The sequence below is a fragment of the Jaculus jaculus genome, chromosome 14 (genome assembly GCF_020740685.1).
Source record: "Jaculus jaculus isolate mJacJac1 chromosome 14, mJacJac1.mat.Y.cur, whole genome shotgun sequence".
NCBI classification, from domain to species: domain Eukaryota; kingdom Metazoa; phylum Chordata; class Mammalia; order Rodentia; family Dipodidae; genus Jaculus; species Jaculus jaculus.
This window is the reverse complement of record NC_059115.1, coordinates 56,048,571-56,067,133: the sequence shown is the minus strand read 5'-3', so window position 1 is coordinate 56,067,133 and position 18,563 is coordinate 56,048,571. Positions and strand designations below refer to the sequence as shown.

The 18,563-nt window shown below is 41.6% G+C and overlaps 1 protein-coding gene across 4 annotated transcripts in view; it reads left to right on the top strand.

Moving 5' to 3' along the window:
• Positions 1-18,563, top strand: part of Arhgef28 (Rho guanine nucleotide exchange factor 28) — a 361,317-nt gene that overhangs the window by 235,185 nt on the left and 107,569 nt on the right. For all 4 annotated transcript variants that reach the window (XM_045133599.1, XM_045133602.1, XM_004651536.2 and 1 more), the window contains 2 exons: positions 7,122-7,243; positions 15,261-15,541. In XM_045133599.1, the coding sequence (XP_044989534.1) occupies positions 7,122-7,243; positions 15,261-15,541 (403 nt within the window). The remainder of the gene's footprint in view (positions 1-7,121; positions 7,244-15,260; positions 15,542-18,563) is intronic.

Here is an 18,563-nt window from a genome sequence, read left to right as displayed (position 1 = left end):
CTCTCTCATTGTCTGCTTGGTCTCCGTTCCTCCGTAGTTATAATCCCTCGCAGTTGTTGATTTCTCATCCTTGAGTTGCTGGAGGGAAATCCCATGGGCAGGCTGACAGCTTGGCTTTCTTTCCATTTTCCCACTCAGTGTTTGTCAGTTACTTTGTCCAGAACGGACTTTGTAAAATTTCTTAACCTGAGCTCTGAGTTAGGGTTGTAGTAAAAGTGACATTTTATTTCTCTGAATTTTGTTTGTTTATTTATTTGAGAGCGACAGACAGACAGAGAGAGAGAGAAAGAGGCCGACAGAGAGAGAGAGAGAGAGAGGGAGGGAAGGAGAGAATGGACGTGCCAGGACCTCCAGCCACTTCAAATAAACTCCAGATACATGCGCCCCCTTGTGCATCTGGCTTAGGTGGGTCCCGGAGAATCTAACTGGGATCCTTTGGCTTTACAGGCAAACGCCTTAACCACTAAGTCATCTCTCCAGCTCATAAATCTTTTTAAAATTTACTACTAAAGTCGTTATACGTGGAAGTAATAAAATTGTATTTCTTGGAAATCTTGGAAAGATCAATCTTAAAAAGAATTAAGGGCATATAACTTTTTCTTTTGAGTTACTAAAATATAGTTGACTCTTTGAGTCTGGGTTGTTTGAAAGTCCTCTTGAAAACTCACTTTCTGTCACTATCTTCTGGTTTGGAGCCATCCTTGGCAGGGACAAGTGCTAACGTCACTAGAATAGGAGATCCTGTGAGACTCTGGATTTCCTGGTTTGTCAGTCTTCTAGCTCCTGTTATTTTTAGTTATCCTTTGACATGTGGGGGCTGCTGTTGTTGCAGAGAGATACCTATAGGTAGTTACGACAGAAGGCATTATGGAAGAGATGCTGTTTTAACAGTGTGTGGAAACCCAGGGGTTTTAGCAGGTAGGGTGGTCGCTATGCAAACGGGCAGAGCCAGACTTACGTAGAGAATGCCAGAGGCATGGAAAAGTAGCCTGATGTGTGGCTTGTAGTTTTTTGGGGAAATGGGAATGTAGTGGGATTGGCCTGGACAGTGAGTTTTGTCTGTGTTAATAGTTGCAGCAAACAGTCCAACCGAATCGATAAGGCAGGTTGTGGCTGTCGTGACAGAACCAGACAGGGGACAGATCTTGCCTCTTTGCTTCTATAACACCCTCTTGTACATTCATGCCCACCTCCCCAACAGGGCTTACTGCCACCGTGGAGTCATCATTAGCATAACAGTGATGGCCCAGTCTAGGCCAGTGGGAAGACTGTGGGAACAGTTCCTCTTGGAGATAACCAACTTCTTACCCTAGATTGCATTGGGTCATAGAGTTGGGTCATGTCCTTTTCCTTACCTCTGTGACAAAATAATTGACACAGTAAAATAATTGACAGAAGTCATTTTTTTTAATAAATTTTTATTTATTTATTTGAGAGCGACAGACACAGAGAGAAAGATAGGTAGAGGGAGAGAGAGAGAATGGGCGTGCCAGGGCTTCCAGCCTCTGCAAACGAACTCCAGACGCGTGCGCCCCCTTGTGCATCTGGCTAACGTGGGACCTGGGGAACCGAGCCTCGAACCGGGGTCCTTAGGCTTCACAGGCAAGCGCTTAACCGCTAGGCCATCTCTCCAGCCCTGACAGAAGTAATTTAAGGTAGGAGAGGCTTGTTTTGGTTCTGCTTCATAGTGCAGAAGACATAGTGACTGGAGTGGGTCAGCGGTCTGTGGAAACCAGGGCTCTATGCGGCAGCGTCACATAGCTCCAACCTGGAAGCTAGACTGGAACCGTGCTGGGCTGTAACCCTCAAGGACTGCATGTGTCTGGCAGGTGGGCTCACCATTACCAAAGATTCCACATCTTCCCAAAACAGCCCCACCAGCCAGGGCCCAGGCATTCAAACATGAGCCTGTGGGGGCCATTTTATGTTCAAACCATAACATGAAGGAATTTTCTTTTCAAGTTCCTTCTTTTTTAAAAAAATATTTGTTTTATTTTTATTCATTTATTTATTTGACAGAAAAGACAGAGAAAGAGGCAGATAGAGAGAGAGGGGGAATGGGCGTACCAGGGCCTCCAGCCACTGCAAACAAACTCCAGACACATGTGCCACCCCTGTCCATCTGGCTAACGTGGGTCCTGGGGAATTGAACCTGGTCCTTAGGCTTTGCAGGCAAATGCCTTAACCGCTAAGCCATCCCTCCAGCCCTTCATATTTATTTTTAGTTTTATTTATTTATTTGCAAACACAGAATGAGAGAGGTAGAGAGAGGAGTGACAGACAGAGAATGGGCATGCCAGGGCCTGTAGCCACTGCAAACAAATTCCAGATGCATGTGCCCCTTGTGCATCTGGCTTATGTGGGTCTTGGGGAATCGAACCTGGGTCCTTTGGCTTTGCAGGCAAACACCTTAACTGCTGAGCCATCCCTCCAGCCCTCAAGTTGCTTCTTATCTGGTGATGGAAGAAGTCTTAGTTGAGTACTTGTATCTTTAGCACTTCTTGAGTCCTTTGGAATTTTCATTTATCAAAGCTAGGACAGGGCTGGAGAGATGGCTTAGTGGTTAAGGTGCTTGTCTACAGAGCCTAAGGACCCACATTCAACTCCCGAGATACCACGTAAGCCAGACGCACAAGGTAACACATATACAAAGTTGCTCCTGCACTCAAAGCAAAGCACACGCCTGGAGTTTGATTGCAGTGGCTGGAGGCCCTGGCATGCCAATTCTCTGTCTCTCTCTCTCCCTCACTCTCTCATAAAAAATAATAGGGCAGGCCTACCAGTCTCCCACTTTTGATAGGCAACTATGCTTTCCATTTAAATTCCATTGCTTAGGCTGGAGAGATGGCTTAGCGGTTAAGCGCTTGCCTGTGAAGCCTAAGGAACCCGGTTCGAGGCTCGATTCCCCAGGACCCACATTAGTCAGATGCACAAGGGGGCGTACTCATCTGGAGTTCCTTTGTAGTGGCTGGAGGCCCTGGTACATCCATTCCCCCTCGTTCTCTATCTGCCTCTTACTCTGTCTCACTCTTAAATAAATAAATAAATAAATAAGTGGAATAAAAATTAAATCCCATTGCTCTATTTCCATTGCTTTGAGCACATCCATTCCTTACTAATTTGGACAAGGAATGCTGGTATTCTCATGATAGCTAAGATAAGGTATTTCCTTAAAAAAAAAAATTGCATTTGATGAGCCAGGCATGGTGGTGCACACCTTTAATCCCAGCACTCGGGAGGCAGAGGTAGGAGGATTGCCGTGAGTTTGAGGCCACCCTGAGACTCCATAGTGAATTCCAGATTAGCTTGGGCCAGAGTGAGACCCGACCTCAAAAAAAAAAAAAATTGCATTTGAAGAACACAAAGCAAGTCAATCTGAAGAAAGTACTAGCAAGCATGCTGACGTAGGTGACACATAGCTATGGAACGACGGGAATGGGGGGGCAGTTGTGGCAAAGCCTGGGGTGAGCCGGTCAGGTGTCAGACATAGTTACTATAGTCACTGCGACAAGCGTGGTCTTGGTGTTGAAAGTCTTGGATCAGGTGTGATTTGGACTTCAGAACTTGGAGGTCTTTGGAGCCTGGTGCTTGGTGCCACAAGTTTTATAACTCTTGTAGGGGACACTGGGGTGAAGCTGGCACCAAGCTTTGTGCTATTTCTGTGGACAGATGTGGGAATGCTTGGGAGAGACAGAAATGGCATGAACTCAGATTAGACGTAACTGCGAGATACTCTTATGAACCCAATGTATAAGGAAAAGTTTTGGTCTCTTTCGTAACTTTCTAGACTTTAAAATTGCTGCTAAGACAGGTTGGACCCAATTATGTATTTTCTAAGACCCTCATCAAATAAATCATGAAGAAAACCAATTAGGCCCTAAGTACTGAGACTTGACTATCTGGCGCATCTTGGGACCTGGATATATTCTCCTTAGAGGTCATGATCTGCCATCGAGGGCACATGGATTTGTGAAGGTCAAAATAACCTCTGTCTGCACGTTGGAAAAAAAGCAGTCATTTCTGGCCTTTGCTCATGTTTTAAGCTAGTGGTTGGAGTTTTGAGCACTACTTATTGGTCATTAAGAACGTGGCTACTGGGTGACAGAGCTATATATACATTTATGGGCACCCCGCAATTTGGGGGTAGCATTTCATTTGATTCTGTGGTTTTAAAATGAAAGTCACTCATTGTTTGCAACTGTCTGCAGTATCATGTTAGTTCTTAGGTTAGGCCAGTTATTAATGAAGTCTGAATTCGGCAGTGATTAGAAAAGAGAATGAATGGCCCCCGAAAGGGATGGCAGAAATACCAGTGTTTTACAGTCTGTGAAATGGTGGTACGGCGGAGCAGTTGAGCTGGATTAATTACAAGTCACAGGGCCATGCTGAATCATTTATGATTGTTTTTAGAACATTCTCTGCAATGACAAATGGGCAAGTATTTTCTTACTTCGGAGCATGTTGAAAGTGTTCTGTCAGGTTCTTGATTTATGACCTTTGGAACCTCTTTTGTGTAATTAGAATGGAAATGCGTAGTTTCTGGTCATAAAGGTTATACTTGAGAAGTGTCTGTGGGTTTCACATACATCACATTGCTAGCTATTTAGATATATTAATAAAATCATCTGTTATAGATATGACGAAAGTATTTTCTTCAAGAAGCTTAATAAAATCCCACTTTAATGGTCTGTCAGAAAAACAAAGTAGATTTATATTTGGAAATGGGAGCCAGAACCATTTGGCTTGTGCAATTCATACATCTTTGTAACTTTTATATCATCCACAACTTTCTGTGGAAAAATAGTAATGTTTAATTATAGCATAATAGCCCCATAGTTAGCCATTTTTTAGTTCTTGATTCACATCCAGATTTCTACTATAACGTGATAAGACAGGCAAAGGAACACATACCATTTCTAAGGGCCTTGGAATAGCAGTATCCCTTTTGTACCCATTCAAGAAAATGTATTGAAATAAATCTAAATAAAGAAGACGTAACCTTGAACTTTACACACAGGTCATGGTTAAAGATCACCATCCATAATAACAGCAAACATAATAGTAGTAACTAATAATATTTATCAAGCAGTCAGTGTCCCTGCGTTACTTGTCCAGACTCATTTCATTGTCATGACCACACAACGAGGTGAGCAGAGCGACGACAGTCTGCTTTTACATACGTGGACACAACATGGAGGGTTCTGGAGACTCATTAGACAAGCCAGTCACAGGAAGCAAGGCCTCTGGCACAAACACATGTCATTGCCTTCAACTCTCTATTCTTTACAAATAAGGTAGCGTCTCAACTCGTTGGGTCTCAACTCTGGACAACCTCATGTATTTGGAGCAACGCTGAGATCGTGGAAGATAGCAAAACCATTTCTGTAAGTGAAATAAAAGGAAAGCGCCATGTGTGAGGGTTGGCAGGTTTTGCAGATGGCTTTGTGCTGTCCTTGGACATAGTACATAGTCATTGAGTCTGACCTGTCATATACTTGAGAACCACAGTACAGCCACTATCGTTCCCACATTGTTAAGAAAAGAAATGGAGTGTAGTTTAACCTGTGAGAAATTTATAGAGATCTCCAGTGATGGGATATGTAGTGCTTGAAGTGGGCTAGTATGTGTCTAGAACTAATCATGGTAAATAGAAGTTCTAGTTAACTGCGAAGATTTGGGCATAGAAAAGAAGATACCTGCATAATAGCTTGTAAGGTATACAGACAGCAACAAAGTTATGCTGGGGCTGGAGAGATGGCTTAGCGGTTAAGCGCTTGCCTGTGAAGCCTAAGGACCCCAGTTCGAGGCTCGGTTCCCCAGGTCCCACGTTAGCCAGATGCACAAGGGGGCGCACGCATCTGGAGTTCGTTTGCAGAGGCTGGAAGCCCTGGCGCGCCCATTCTCTCTCTCTCCCTCTATCTGTCTTTCTCTCTGTGTCTGTCACTCTCAAATAAATCAATAAATAATTTTAAATTAAAAAAAAAGTTATGCTGGAGGCCGGGGAGATGGTACAGTGGTTAAAAGCACTTGGTTGGTCAGGATTTGATTCCCTAGTATTCACATAACACCAGATGCACAAAGTGACACTTTGGAGTTTGTTTGCAGCAGCCAGGAGGTCCTGGTGTACCTATTCTCTCTCTCTCTTTCTCTCTGTGAGTTTCTCTATCTCTTGCTATCTTCTCACAAACAAACAAGGCCATGTTTAAAAGAGTAATTTTTTTTTTTTTAGTTACTCTTTGGTGAGGGTATTGGCTTAATGCATAAAGTGCTTACTTAGTAAGCATGACCTGAGTTCAGTGCCTAGAACCCACTTTAAAAAAGGCTGTGTGTGGCTGGAGAGATGGCTTAGCAGTTAAGCACTTACCTGTGAAGCCTAAGGACCCCGGTTCGAGGCTCGGTTCCCCAGGTCCCATGTTAGCCAGATGCACAAGGGGGCGCACGCGTCTGGAGTTCGTTTGCAGAGGCTGGAAGCCCTGGCGTGCCCATTCTCTCTCTCCCCCTCTGTCTTTCTCTCTCTGTCTGTCACTCTCAAATAAATAAATAAAAAATTTTTTAAAAAAAGGCTGTGTGTGGGCTGGAGAGATGGCTTAGCAGTTAAGCACTTGCCTGTGAAGCCTAAGGACCCTGGTTCGAGGCTTGATTCCCCAGGTCCCACGTTAGCCAGATGCACAAGGGGGCGCACGCGTCTGGAGTTCGTTTGCAGTGGCTGGAAGCTCTTGTGTGCCTTCTCTCTCTCTGTCGCTCTCAAATAAATAAATAAAAATAAGCAAAAAAAAAAATTATTTTTAAAGGCTGTGTTTCCCATCTCAATGCTGGGAAAGTAGACAGGTGGATTTCTGGGGCTTTGTTGCACAGGCAGAAGAGCCTGTTTGGTGAGCTATAGGCCAGTGAGAGATCCTGTTGCAATAAAACACTGAGGAAGAAAACACTGAGGTTGTCCTCTGGTCTCTATGCATACATCAACATATGTGCACACATACTTCCACACATTAGAACACCATCCCCTCAAATAATGCAATTTGGTTTTGCTTTTTTTCTTATGGCTTGACTAAGAAAGTAAAGCTTGACTGTAATATGAATTGCTCCTACATTTAACCCCCTCCTGTTTCCGTTTCTTCTAGTTAACTCCTTTGATGGCCACAAAAAACCCAAGCATGTCCCGGCGTTCCTTGCTGCAGGCCGGCTCTCTGACGTACTGAACGGGGGCGATGAAGTCTATGCTAACTGTATGGTGATAGACCAGGTAAGGCATGGCTCAGGTGACCGGGCGGGGCTGGGGGGGGGAAGGGTCTGTGCCTCCTTCCAGAACCTGAGTGTGAGAAATACTCAGCATCATGCATTGCTGTGTTCCTTTGAATAGTCCAACCCAAGAGCCACCCAGGGGTGCTGCTGTGGAGGCTCCCCCCATGAGCACTGGATCCTTGGATTCTTCCTGAGTACCTCAGAACACATTATGCAGGAAGTTCTGGCTGGGAGAGGCTTGAGACAGGGCCACACAGGAGTTAGGGGGGTCTGTAGCGGGGCCGCAATAGGAAATGGCAGCAGACCACCAACACCTTCAGAACAGCTTGTTTTCAATGGGCAGTGTGTATGCATGACTCATTAGGTAATGGTCATATTCAAATCCAGCAAGCAATAATGAGCAAGCGCTTGGTGTCAGTCCATCTGATGCAGTCGTACAAACTGCTTTAATTCTCATAGCATGTCATTTAACATGTATTGAGGTTATAGATCTTTACTGTGAAAACAGGCTGACATTATGTCACAGGGAAGGTGTTTTTTTTTTTTTTGTTGTTGTTGTTGTGTAGAATTTCTCCACTCCTGCGATGGAGATTTGGGACTTCAAGTTCATGAAGGCAAAGGGTTTGACTGTACCAGCCATGCCTATTTTTCGTTTTTTTTTTTTTCCTCCAAGTCAGTGATCTCCAAATTTTAGTAGTTATATAAATTAAAATACACTTAGGGATCCAAAGATATCTGCACACCCCGATTTATGAGGGTTTGAAGGTATTTTCATGGATAATTTTGGAAGCACACAATTTTTGCTCCGATTCACTGACTTTAAAAGATGAGCGCTCACATAAGACCTGGCATATAACACATACACAACACCCCCACTAACTGAACATTTACGTATTTACCATTTTATTATTAATATGCATATGATTTACTACTTACATTTTTCATATGATGTAAACTGTTTTTCCTATTTAGTAATTCTGTTTCAGACAATTTGTTGAATAGCTCTGTTTTTTTTTTTTAGTGTTATAAAGCATTTTTATGTTAAATGCATAATGCAGATGCATAGGTTTGAATAATTTAAAATGACAGAGAAACCAATCAATCGGATTTGACATCAGCTGTAGAGAACTGGCCTGGTCATCTTGACACATACCAGATATACCAACCCCAGTTATAGAGATCTAGGTTGGAACATGGAAGCTTTGGGAATGTTCTTTCAGAGTACTGAGCAGTTGGGCCGAGTGTTGTAACCATACTTGGAGATAAATGTGGATACATATACATAAGGTTCATGATTGTATTCATAATAATGTATAATAGTTACATTCTAGGTTTTCGAGGTATAGTTGACAAAAATGACACACACTTAAGGTGTACAATGTGATGTTTGATATTCATATATATCATGAAATGACTATTATCAAGCAAATTGAAAATACTTGTTACTTCACATAATTATTTTTTTGTTGTTATGAGAATACTTGTGACCTACCCTCAATAAATGTCAAGTATACAACCTATTATTATTAACTGTACCCAGCACGCTATTTATCAGCTCTCCAAAATTCACCTGCCATTTGATTTGAGGTTTGGAATCTTTGACTGACAGGTCCTCTTCCCTCTCACCTCCCAATTCTTGGCAGCCATCCTTGTGCTCATTGGCCTTGACTGGTTTAGATCTCATGTCTGCGTGAGGCTGTGTGATATTTATCTTGCTGTGTTTGGCTGATTATACTTAGGATACTGCCCTTCCAGGTCATCCACACTGTTAGGAGTGTCAGAATTAATTAATTAAGGAAGTAATTTTGGCTATTTGAGATAAGGTCTCACTCTCTTCTAGGCTGGCTTTGAACTTACGGCAATCCTCCTGTCTCAGTCTCCCAAGTACTGGGATTAAAGGTGTGAGCCACCACCCTAACATAGTATTTTTCTTTCTTTCTCTCTCTCTTTCTTTCTTTCTTTCTTTCTTTCTTTCTTTCTTTCTTTCTTTCTTTCTTTCCTTCCTTCCTTCCTTCCTTCCTTCCTTCTTCCTTCTTTCTTTCTTTCTTTCTTTCTTTCTTTCTTAAAGGCTGAATAATGGCTTGCTCTGTGAAGTTACACACATACCATACTTTATTTTATCTGTTTATTTGTTAATGGGCATTTTGTTGATTCTAGTCTTAGATATTGTGAATAATTCTACTTTGAAGATTGGAGTAGAGCTCTCTCTTGAGGAAGGTGATTTTATTTCTTTTGCACATATATCACCCAGGAGAGGCATTGCCGGGTTGTATGTTTATTATATTCTAAGCATGTGAAGAGCTTCTGTACTGTTTTTCCACACTGACTCCATTAATTTACATCCTCACCAATAGTGGGCCAGGGCTCCCTTTCTCTACCACCAGCACTAGATTGTTGATTTTAATTTTTTTTTTTTTTTGAGGTAGGGTCTCACTCTAATTCAGGCTGACCTGGAATTCACTATGTCTTCTGAGGCTGGCCTTGAACTCACGGTGATCCTCCTACCTCTGCCTCCCGAGTGCTGGTGTGCACCACCACGCCCGGCTCTGATTTTAGTTTTTGAGATAGGGTCTCACTCTAGCTCAGACTGACCTAGAACTCACTACGTAGCCCCAGTCTGGCCTCTGACTCACAGCGATCCCCCTACCTTGGCCTCCCCAGTGCTGGGATTAGAGTATTGCCACCACCATGCCTAGTCACTGTTGATTTTTTTTTTTTATAACAAACATCCTAATGGTTATAATTCACTGTGATTTTGATTTGTATTTCTCTGATGACTAGTTATTTGGGACAAAACATCCAACCCAAAGCAGCTTATGGAAGGAAAGGGTTTATTTTGGCTTCCAGTGTCTAAGGGAAGCTGTGTCATGGTGGGAAAGCATGGCAGGAGCTGAAGACGGCTCACACAGTCGCATGGCAGCCAGGACGAAGCAGCAAGAGTGAGCTGAGCTAGCGAGCAAGGAGGGTTGGCTGTAAAAATCCCAAGGCTTGCCCCGCCCCCCAGTGGCACACCTCCTCCAGCAAGGCCCCACCAGCTGGCCATTGATGAGGTTTAATCACAAACACACAAGGCTCTGAGGGGGCATTTTGTAATCAACCACCTCAACCAGTGATGCCAAGTACCTTTTTCATGCACCTGGTGGCTATTTGTGAATCTTCTCCCCCTCCCCCCACTTTTTTTGTTTTTTTTCGAGGTAGGGTCTCACTCTAGCCCAGGCTGACTTGGAATTCACTATGGAGTCTCTGGGAGGCCTTGAACTCACGGTGAACTCCTACCTCTGCCTCCCAAGTGCTGGGATTAAAGGCGTGTGCCACCACATCCGGCCCCATTTTTTCTTCTTGCAAATTTTTACTAACAATTTCCATGATTATAAAAAATAGCCCATGGTAATACCCTCCCTCCCCTCACTTTCCCCTTTGAAATTCCATTCTCCATCATATCCCCTTCCCATCTCAATCAATCTCCCTTTTAACTTTGATGTCATGATCTTTTCCTCCTCTTATGATGGTCTTGTGCAGGTAGTGTCAGGCACTGTGAGGCCATGGATATCCAGGCCACTTTGTGTCTGGAGGGAGCATGTTGTATGGAATCCTACCCTTCCTTTGGCTCTTGCATTCTTTCTGCCACCTTTTCTGCATTAGACCCTGAGCCTTGGAAGGTGTGATAGAGATATTGCAGTACTGAGCACTGCAATCATTTCTTTCCATCACCATGATACCTTCTGAGTCGTCCCAAGGTCACTGCCATCTGAAAAGAAAAGATTCTCTACCAAAAGTGAGAGTAGCATTAATATAAGGGCGTGAACATTAACAGAAGTGCTTACTGGGCAGTTTGATAAGCATAGTATATACATTTAGCCAGACAACAGCAGACGTTGCACCCCTAGGGCTCATCCATTTTTTAATTAATTCTTTCTTTTTATTTTTTGGTTTTTCGAGGTAGGGTCTCACTGTATCCCAGGCTGACCTGGAATTCACTATGGAGTCTCAGGGTGGCCTCGAACTCACAGCGATCCTCCTACCTCTGCCTGCCGAGTGCTGGGATTAAAGGCATGTGCCACCACGCCCGGCTCATCATCATCATCATCATCATCATCATCATCATCATCATCATCATCATTATTATTATTATTATTATTATTATTATTATTTTGCTACTGATTGTCTGGGTTTCATGTAGATTTTGGGTATTGACTCCTTACAGGGATGTGGGTTGGAAATATTCTCTCTCATTCTGTAGGCTTCCTTTTCACGTTTGCTGATTGTTCCCTTGGCTGTGCATATGCAGAGGCATTTTAGTATAATACAATCCTGGTTACTTATTTTGTGTTGTGGTTTTTGTTGCTTATGGTTTTGGTTTCATGTCCAAAAGAAAAAAAAAAATCACCGGTCTAGTTATTTTCCTTGTTGCTGTGACAGGCTATCGGATGAGAAGCAAGTTTAGGGAGGGGGCATTTATTTCGGCCTACAGTTCCAGGGCGCAGTACATGATTGGGGAAGTCATGGCGTTAGAAGCTCGAGGCAGCTGGCCATGTGGCATCTTGTAGTCTGCAAGGACAGAGATGAATGCTTGTGCTTAGATCACTTTCTCCAGGATCCCCAGCCCATGGCATGGTACCACTCACAGCTTGGATGGGCCTTCCCACAGCAATTCGTCTAATCCAGAAACTCCCTCACAGACACTCCCAGAGATTTGTTTCAGTGTGATTCCAGATCCCGGCAGGCTGACAACAAAGATGAGCCATCGCGACCACTGACGAGACCCGAGTCACAGAGTTTTATGAAAATCCTTGCTTTCATGGTCTTAGGATATAGCGTTAAGTCTTAAATGCCTCTTGAAGTGATTCTTGTGTGTGGTGTTAGAAAGGGACCCGGCTTCATCTTGTTGCTTGTGGATGTCTAATTTTGCCAGTATCACTGATTAAGAAGACGTATTCTTTCCCCATCATAATTTTGTTTCTTCGTGGATTGACCTCTGCACTTTCTACCCTGTCCCATTGATCTATGTGTCTGTTATTCGTGGCCTGTACTGCTTTGATAGCCGTGGCGTGATCATAGAATTGGAAATCATGGAGTAGATGCCTCCAGCTTCATGCTGCTCATGGTTGCTCGAGTTATGCTGGAGATTTTGTGGCTTTATATAAATCTTAGGACTTTTCTCTAAATCTGTGAGTATCTGGTCAACATTTAATTCAATCCATAGATCACTTTGTGAAGTATGGACATTTTGCCAGTACCAGGAACATGGATATCTCAGTCCTTCATCAGTGTTTCGTAGTTTCCAAGGTGCACGTGTTTGCTGTGTTCTGGTGTTAGTGAGTTTTTCTTTCCCCATATTTTCTTTTGTCTTTCTTTCTTTCCTCCTTCCTTCCTTCCTTCCTTCCTTCCTCCCTCCCTCCCTCCCTCCCTCTCTCCCTCCCTTCTTTCTTTCTTTCTTTCCTTCTTTTTAGTTTTTCAAGGTAGGGTCTCACTCTGGTCCAGGCTGACCTGGAATTTACTGTATAGTCTCATGGTGGCGTCGAACTCACAGAGATCCTCCTACCTCTGCCTCCTGAGTGCTGGGATTAAAGGCGTGCACCACCACGCCCGGCTTATTTTTGCCATATTTTCTAGTGGTTGCAATGAAAGGCTCTTGAATTATTGTTGCATTTTGTTCTGAGCCTCAGTGAATATTACAGCAATTCCATTTACCCCCAGCTAGCCAAAGTAGCAAACATTGCCATTTTTGTAAAATTGCCATTTTATGTGGTGAAACTGTCTTTATGTGTCCCATAATACATTCAAAATGAAAACTTTCCTAAAGCAGAGATGATGTCAGGATATAATTTCTGTTTGGAACTATTTTGTCTGAGAGAAATATTGCTTCAATAATGTGAAATGAACAACAACAACAAAAAAAAAATGAAACAAACATTTGAAGAGAATCCAAACCACTTAATTCACTAAACTAACACATGGCAGAATACTGCCAAATATATGCAGTTAATATTGAGGAAGAAAACTAAGGCCACATTTAAGTTACAAAGCTCATTAAATCGTTTAGGTCCTTTTTATTGTTCCTGTATCCAACTGAATCATAAGGACAATGTGAGGAAACCGCTTTAAACAATTTCCACAGTATCTAAAAAGAAATTTACCTGAACTCTTTTTTCATCCAACCTGACACAGAAATCTGAAAATATCATTAGCTTATTTGTTGTCCTGTTTCTCATTAATTTTCCAGGTTATCACTTGTAAAACCTGATGAGGAAATTCTTATGGTTAAAAACAACTTTGAAAATTTCCTTTTCATGTAAGCTACTTTATAAACCATTCTGTTTTAACATAATTCCAGCCATATATAACTTCAACACAAAGAATTCCTATATACCTCTTAACTCAACTCCCTTCATGTTAATAATTAACCACATTTTACCTTCTTGTTCTCTGAGAGTTTGTGCATCTGTGCATGCCAGTGAATATATTTGTAAATATTAAAATATTTGGGAATAGGTTGAAAATACAATGTTATTTTCTCCCTTAATTATTTGCTATGTATTTTCCTTGAGGCATGGACATTATATTGCATAAATACAATATAGGTACTAACATGAGAAAATTAGCATTGACAAAATACCATTGGCTATCTCTAGACTTTATTCACTATTAGCCTCTTGTCTTAATAATAATCTTTGTAGTGAAAGAAAATGTGCTGGTAATTTTATAATTATTCTGCCAAGTTTCTTTTCAGTATGGTTACTGTTGTTTTCTTTTTTTAAATTATTAACTATTTTAGTAGGAGGTACTTTTGAGTACTGTAAATTTCCTGTTATTCTTATATATTTTGAGTATTCACTGATGGTTTTTGCCTTAGGAAATTATTACGATGAGGCTTGATGGTTTTAGCATCCTAAAATTTCTGTTCACTCGTTCCTCTCTTGCTCCGGACTTTTCTTCCTCCTGCACTCCTTTTCTCCCTTCTCTGTTTGGTGTTGGAGATAAAGCCCACCCTTCGTACATGCTAAGCGCATGCTCTACCACCGAGCTGCTCCTCCAACCCAGCCCTATCTGCAGGGGTGTTGCTCTCCCCCTTTTCAGTGTGTGTTCCCCGGAAATGATGCTCTTGAATAACCACTACCTCATTCATAAACACTTTTAATCCTGGTTCTTAAAGCAAGTGTTTGGATCAGGGGCTCTTTTTCACCTGCCCAGGCAGAACTTCTTTTTGCAGATGAATATTATATAAGTGTCAAACCCCCTCTAGTTCCTTATTTTTCTCCATTTCCTTCTTTCTGAACCATTCCTACTCTCTGTCTCTCTCTCTCTCTCGTTTTGTTTTTACGAGGTAGGCTGTCACTCTAGCTCAGTCTGACCTGGAATTCACTACGTAATCTCAGGGTGGCCTCGAACTCACGGCGGTCCTCTTTCCGACCTCTGCCTCCCGAGTGCTGGGACTCAAGATGTGCGCCACCGTGCCCGGTGTGAGCCACCCCCTAGTCTCTACAGAGTCTTATGATATGAGCACAAAATGTTGCTTGCTGGGTGTAATGCTCATGTTACTATTGACAGGTCAAGTTTGGGGAGTCTCTTGTCTCCTAATTAGTCACTGTGCTTTATGGAGTTTGATTTGTTCTTCACCTTGTGACGGATTGATGTCACTGCTGTTACCTTGGTTGTTCCAATTCTGTTGAGATGCTTTGTGAATAAAGCTGCACACTCTTTATTCTTTAGTATATTTAGTATTTTCTTTAGTATATGCTCTCAGTATATTTCCCCTCATTTTGACTTAATGGCTCATAAGATGTTAAAAGCATACTTCTGACTGGTTTTGTAATAAAGATGTAGTTTTCTTTCGTGAACAATTGGACAGCAGTTGTAACACATGGAGTCATCAAAGAAGTCTCCACTTAAAGTACAGATGATGAAAATGATGAACGAAACCAACTTTTAACTTAGGAAGCTTTTATTTTTAATTCTTAGTGAAACCACTCTTTCCTGCTTTGATTTAGCAACATTTTTTTTTTTCTTCCAATTTCCAGGTTGGCGATTTGGATATTAACTATATTAACTTAGAGGGACTGTCTGCCCACACCAGCCCTGAGTCCATGGGCTCCACTCTGGGGTCTCAGAGTTGGCGGCACGGCCTTCCTTCTGACACCAGTCCCTGCATAGACCCTTTGGGAGACACCAGTGAAGTGACAGCCAATGCCACAGCCCCACAGGACTTCATGTCACCACCTGGCTCCTGCACTTCTAATTTGAATCTTTCTTTTGGTCCTCATGGATTAGAGAAGGAGCAAAGTCATCTAAAGAAACGAAGGTGAGACACCATCTTCCAGAAGGAAGCTGGAGAAGCCACAACTTTGCTGGCTAGACTGCAAAATGCCTTTTTCTTTTTTTAATCACCCCCTTCACTTTCATCTCTATATCAAAGTGCTGCCCCATTTTTATTTTTTATACATATCTATTTGGAAGTAAGACAGTTAGGAAAACTAATATATAATAGAGGAAACCCACAGTAAGATGGTACTTTTTATTTACTAGAATGGTAGAAATGAAAAAGTCTCATAATAATGTGTTTTGGTGACATGCTCACAATTGACGCTCCTCTGTGCAGGTGACAGAAGGGGACATTACATAAGAACTTTGAAAAGTAATTTGATGTCATCTTATAAAGTTGAATATGCATTTTACCATTGTGTACCAGCAGACACAAACCCGAGGATTCATAGCAACAGAAAGTAACGCATATGGGAATAAATACACAGTTGTAAACAGTTTTAAATTGTGGATGTAAGATACCATACAATAATGAAAGCGCATTAATTACAACCCTATCTATATACTTAATATGCATTTCAGAAGTGTGAAGTTTAGCCAAAATGTAAGCCAGGAAACATTTCAATTAGATTTCCTTTTATAGAATACAAAAAACCCAACTTATTATTGTAGAACATGTGTGTATATATATATATATATGTATACATATACATATATGTGTGTATATATATACAAACGCACAAACTATAAAGAAAAAGGAAAGAATGACTGAATGATGGAAAAATCTTTAGATTCAAGAAAGTTTCACTGGTGCATGGTGGCACACGCCTTTAATCCCAGTACTCAGGAGGCAGGAGGATCACCATGAGTTCAAGGCCACCCTGAGAGACTCCATAGTGAATTCCAGGTCAGCCTGAGCTAGAGTGAACCCTACCTTGAAACACCAAAAAAAAAAAAAAAGTTTCAACCAGTGAAAGAAGTAGAAAAATGGGAATGGAATGGACTATAAGAGACTTGTGGTTGGGAAACTTAAACAAGTTTCAGGTTGGATGACCTCATAAAGGTTTTTATTTTCCTGACTCGTATGCAATGTCATTTAAGCAGTCTTAGTGTACGTGATATGATTGCGTATATTTGTGTGTGCACATGCTGTGTATTTCTGTATCACTATCTGCTCACCCATTCATTGTCTGCTTGCTCCAGGAAATAGGCCAGTTTCATCTTCCATTGGGCATTAAGTTAATAAATGAATTCTATTTTTTCTCTTATATCCTAACTCAAACCAAGATTATATTCTCATTTTCACATGTAAAACCATGGATTAAGATGAGTATAGAGGGCTGGAGAGATGGCTTAGCAGTTAAGACACTTACCTTCTAACAAATAGCTCGCAATTAATTGCTCATTTCCATATTTCTTCACTCTCATTTGTCAAGTGACTCTCTTTAGCCTTTCAAACTGGGAATGCCTCATATCCATGAGAGCTGGAAAGCCAAAACACAACGCGTATTCTACATCCCTTATGATTGCAGTAGAGTTTTATAGGCATAGATGTGGGTGCATGTAAGCAAAGACCACATCATTCCCCAGGGACAGCTGGCTGAGTGGAAGCCTGATGAAAGGTGTCTGTCATTTTCCAGCAACCCTATCTTTGACAATATGCTATAGGAGCAGCTGCCTCCACAAAGCTGTTGTCCATGTGGCTGTGGCTGGTATTCTTTGGACAGAACATTATCCTTTGTATTTTATTTGTTTCTATTACTTATGAATCTTTTCTTTCTGTCTACATTTACCATTGAAATTAACTTTCTGGAAAAATCCAAGCATTTAGAAAAATATACATGGTAGGTAACCATTATATTATTATTGGTTTTTTTTTTCTTTTTTGAGGTAGGGTCTCACTCTAGCTCAGGCTGACCTGGAATTCGCTAGGTAGTCTCAGGGTGGCCTCGAACTCATGGCAGTCCTCCTACCTCTGCCTCCCAAGTGCTGGGATTAAAGGTGTGCACCACCACTAAGCGTTATATTATTTTAACTTAGTAGCTCTTTTGAGAAGCCACAAAAGAAAATTAAGTAATAGGACATTTTTAAATGTTAACCATAAAATTAGGTGATAAAACACAAATGTTTGTTTCAATTTAAAAGTTGTATTTTCAGTCTTTATTTCATCACAATCCACAGTTGAAAATGTATGTTGCAGCTACCAATTGCATCCCCAATTTAAGCAACTTTATATATTATGTAGAATATATTCTGGTATTTTCCACTCTGTTATTGTAAAAGAAAATTCTCATCACAACTTAATGAATTTCTTTCCATATCCCACTAAATGAGATTTAGGAAAGCAGGGTTGTGGGCTGGAGAGATGGCTTAACGGTTAAGGCACTTGTCTGCAAAGCCTAAGGACCCAGGTTTGATTCTCCAGGTCCCATGTAAGCCAGCTGCACAAGGTGGTGCATGCGTCTGGAGTTTGTTTACAGTGGCTGGAGGCCCTGGTGCACCTACTCTCTCTAATAATTAATTAAAAATAAATTTTAAAGAAAGAAAAAAGAGAAAAGAAAAGAAAAGAAAAGCAGGGTTATAAGATGAGAGCCTTCAGAGAAACTTGAGGAATATTGTGTCTGCTGCTAACATCTTTGCCAAAAGCAAAGAAGAGTAAAGCAACCCAATTTGAATTGATAAAAATAGAGATGTTAATGTCGGAAGGTATTTCAAAACATGTAATATTGCGGTACCCAAAGTACATGCGTAGCAATGGGGAAGCTGAGTGTGTGATGATGGCAAAGGCTTCTCCTTACAGGAAGGTGCTTTTGCAGGCTGTCCGTCACTTAGCGAAGTCATTTTCACTATATGAGTGATTACAAGTCGAGAGAGAGACAGGCACAGATTCACAGGATGTCAGCGAGCTTTGACTCAGGTCTCCTCCCACTGTTAGGTTTGCATTGTATTAGGAAACCACACAGAACCTTGAAACAGCTGTAATCTTCTACAGCTCCAAAGCATCAGCTTTTATAAGGAAGGTTTCCTAACACTGAGCTTCACATTTCATAAGAAAGAATCTA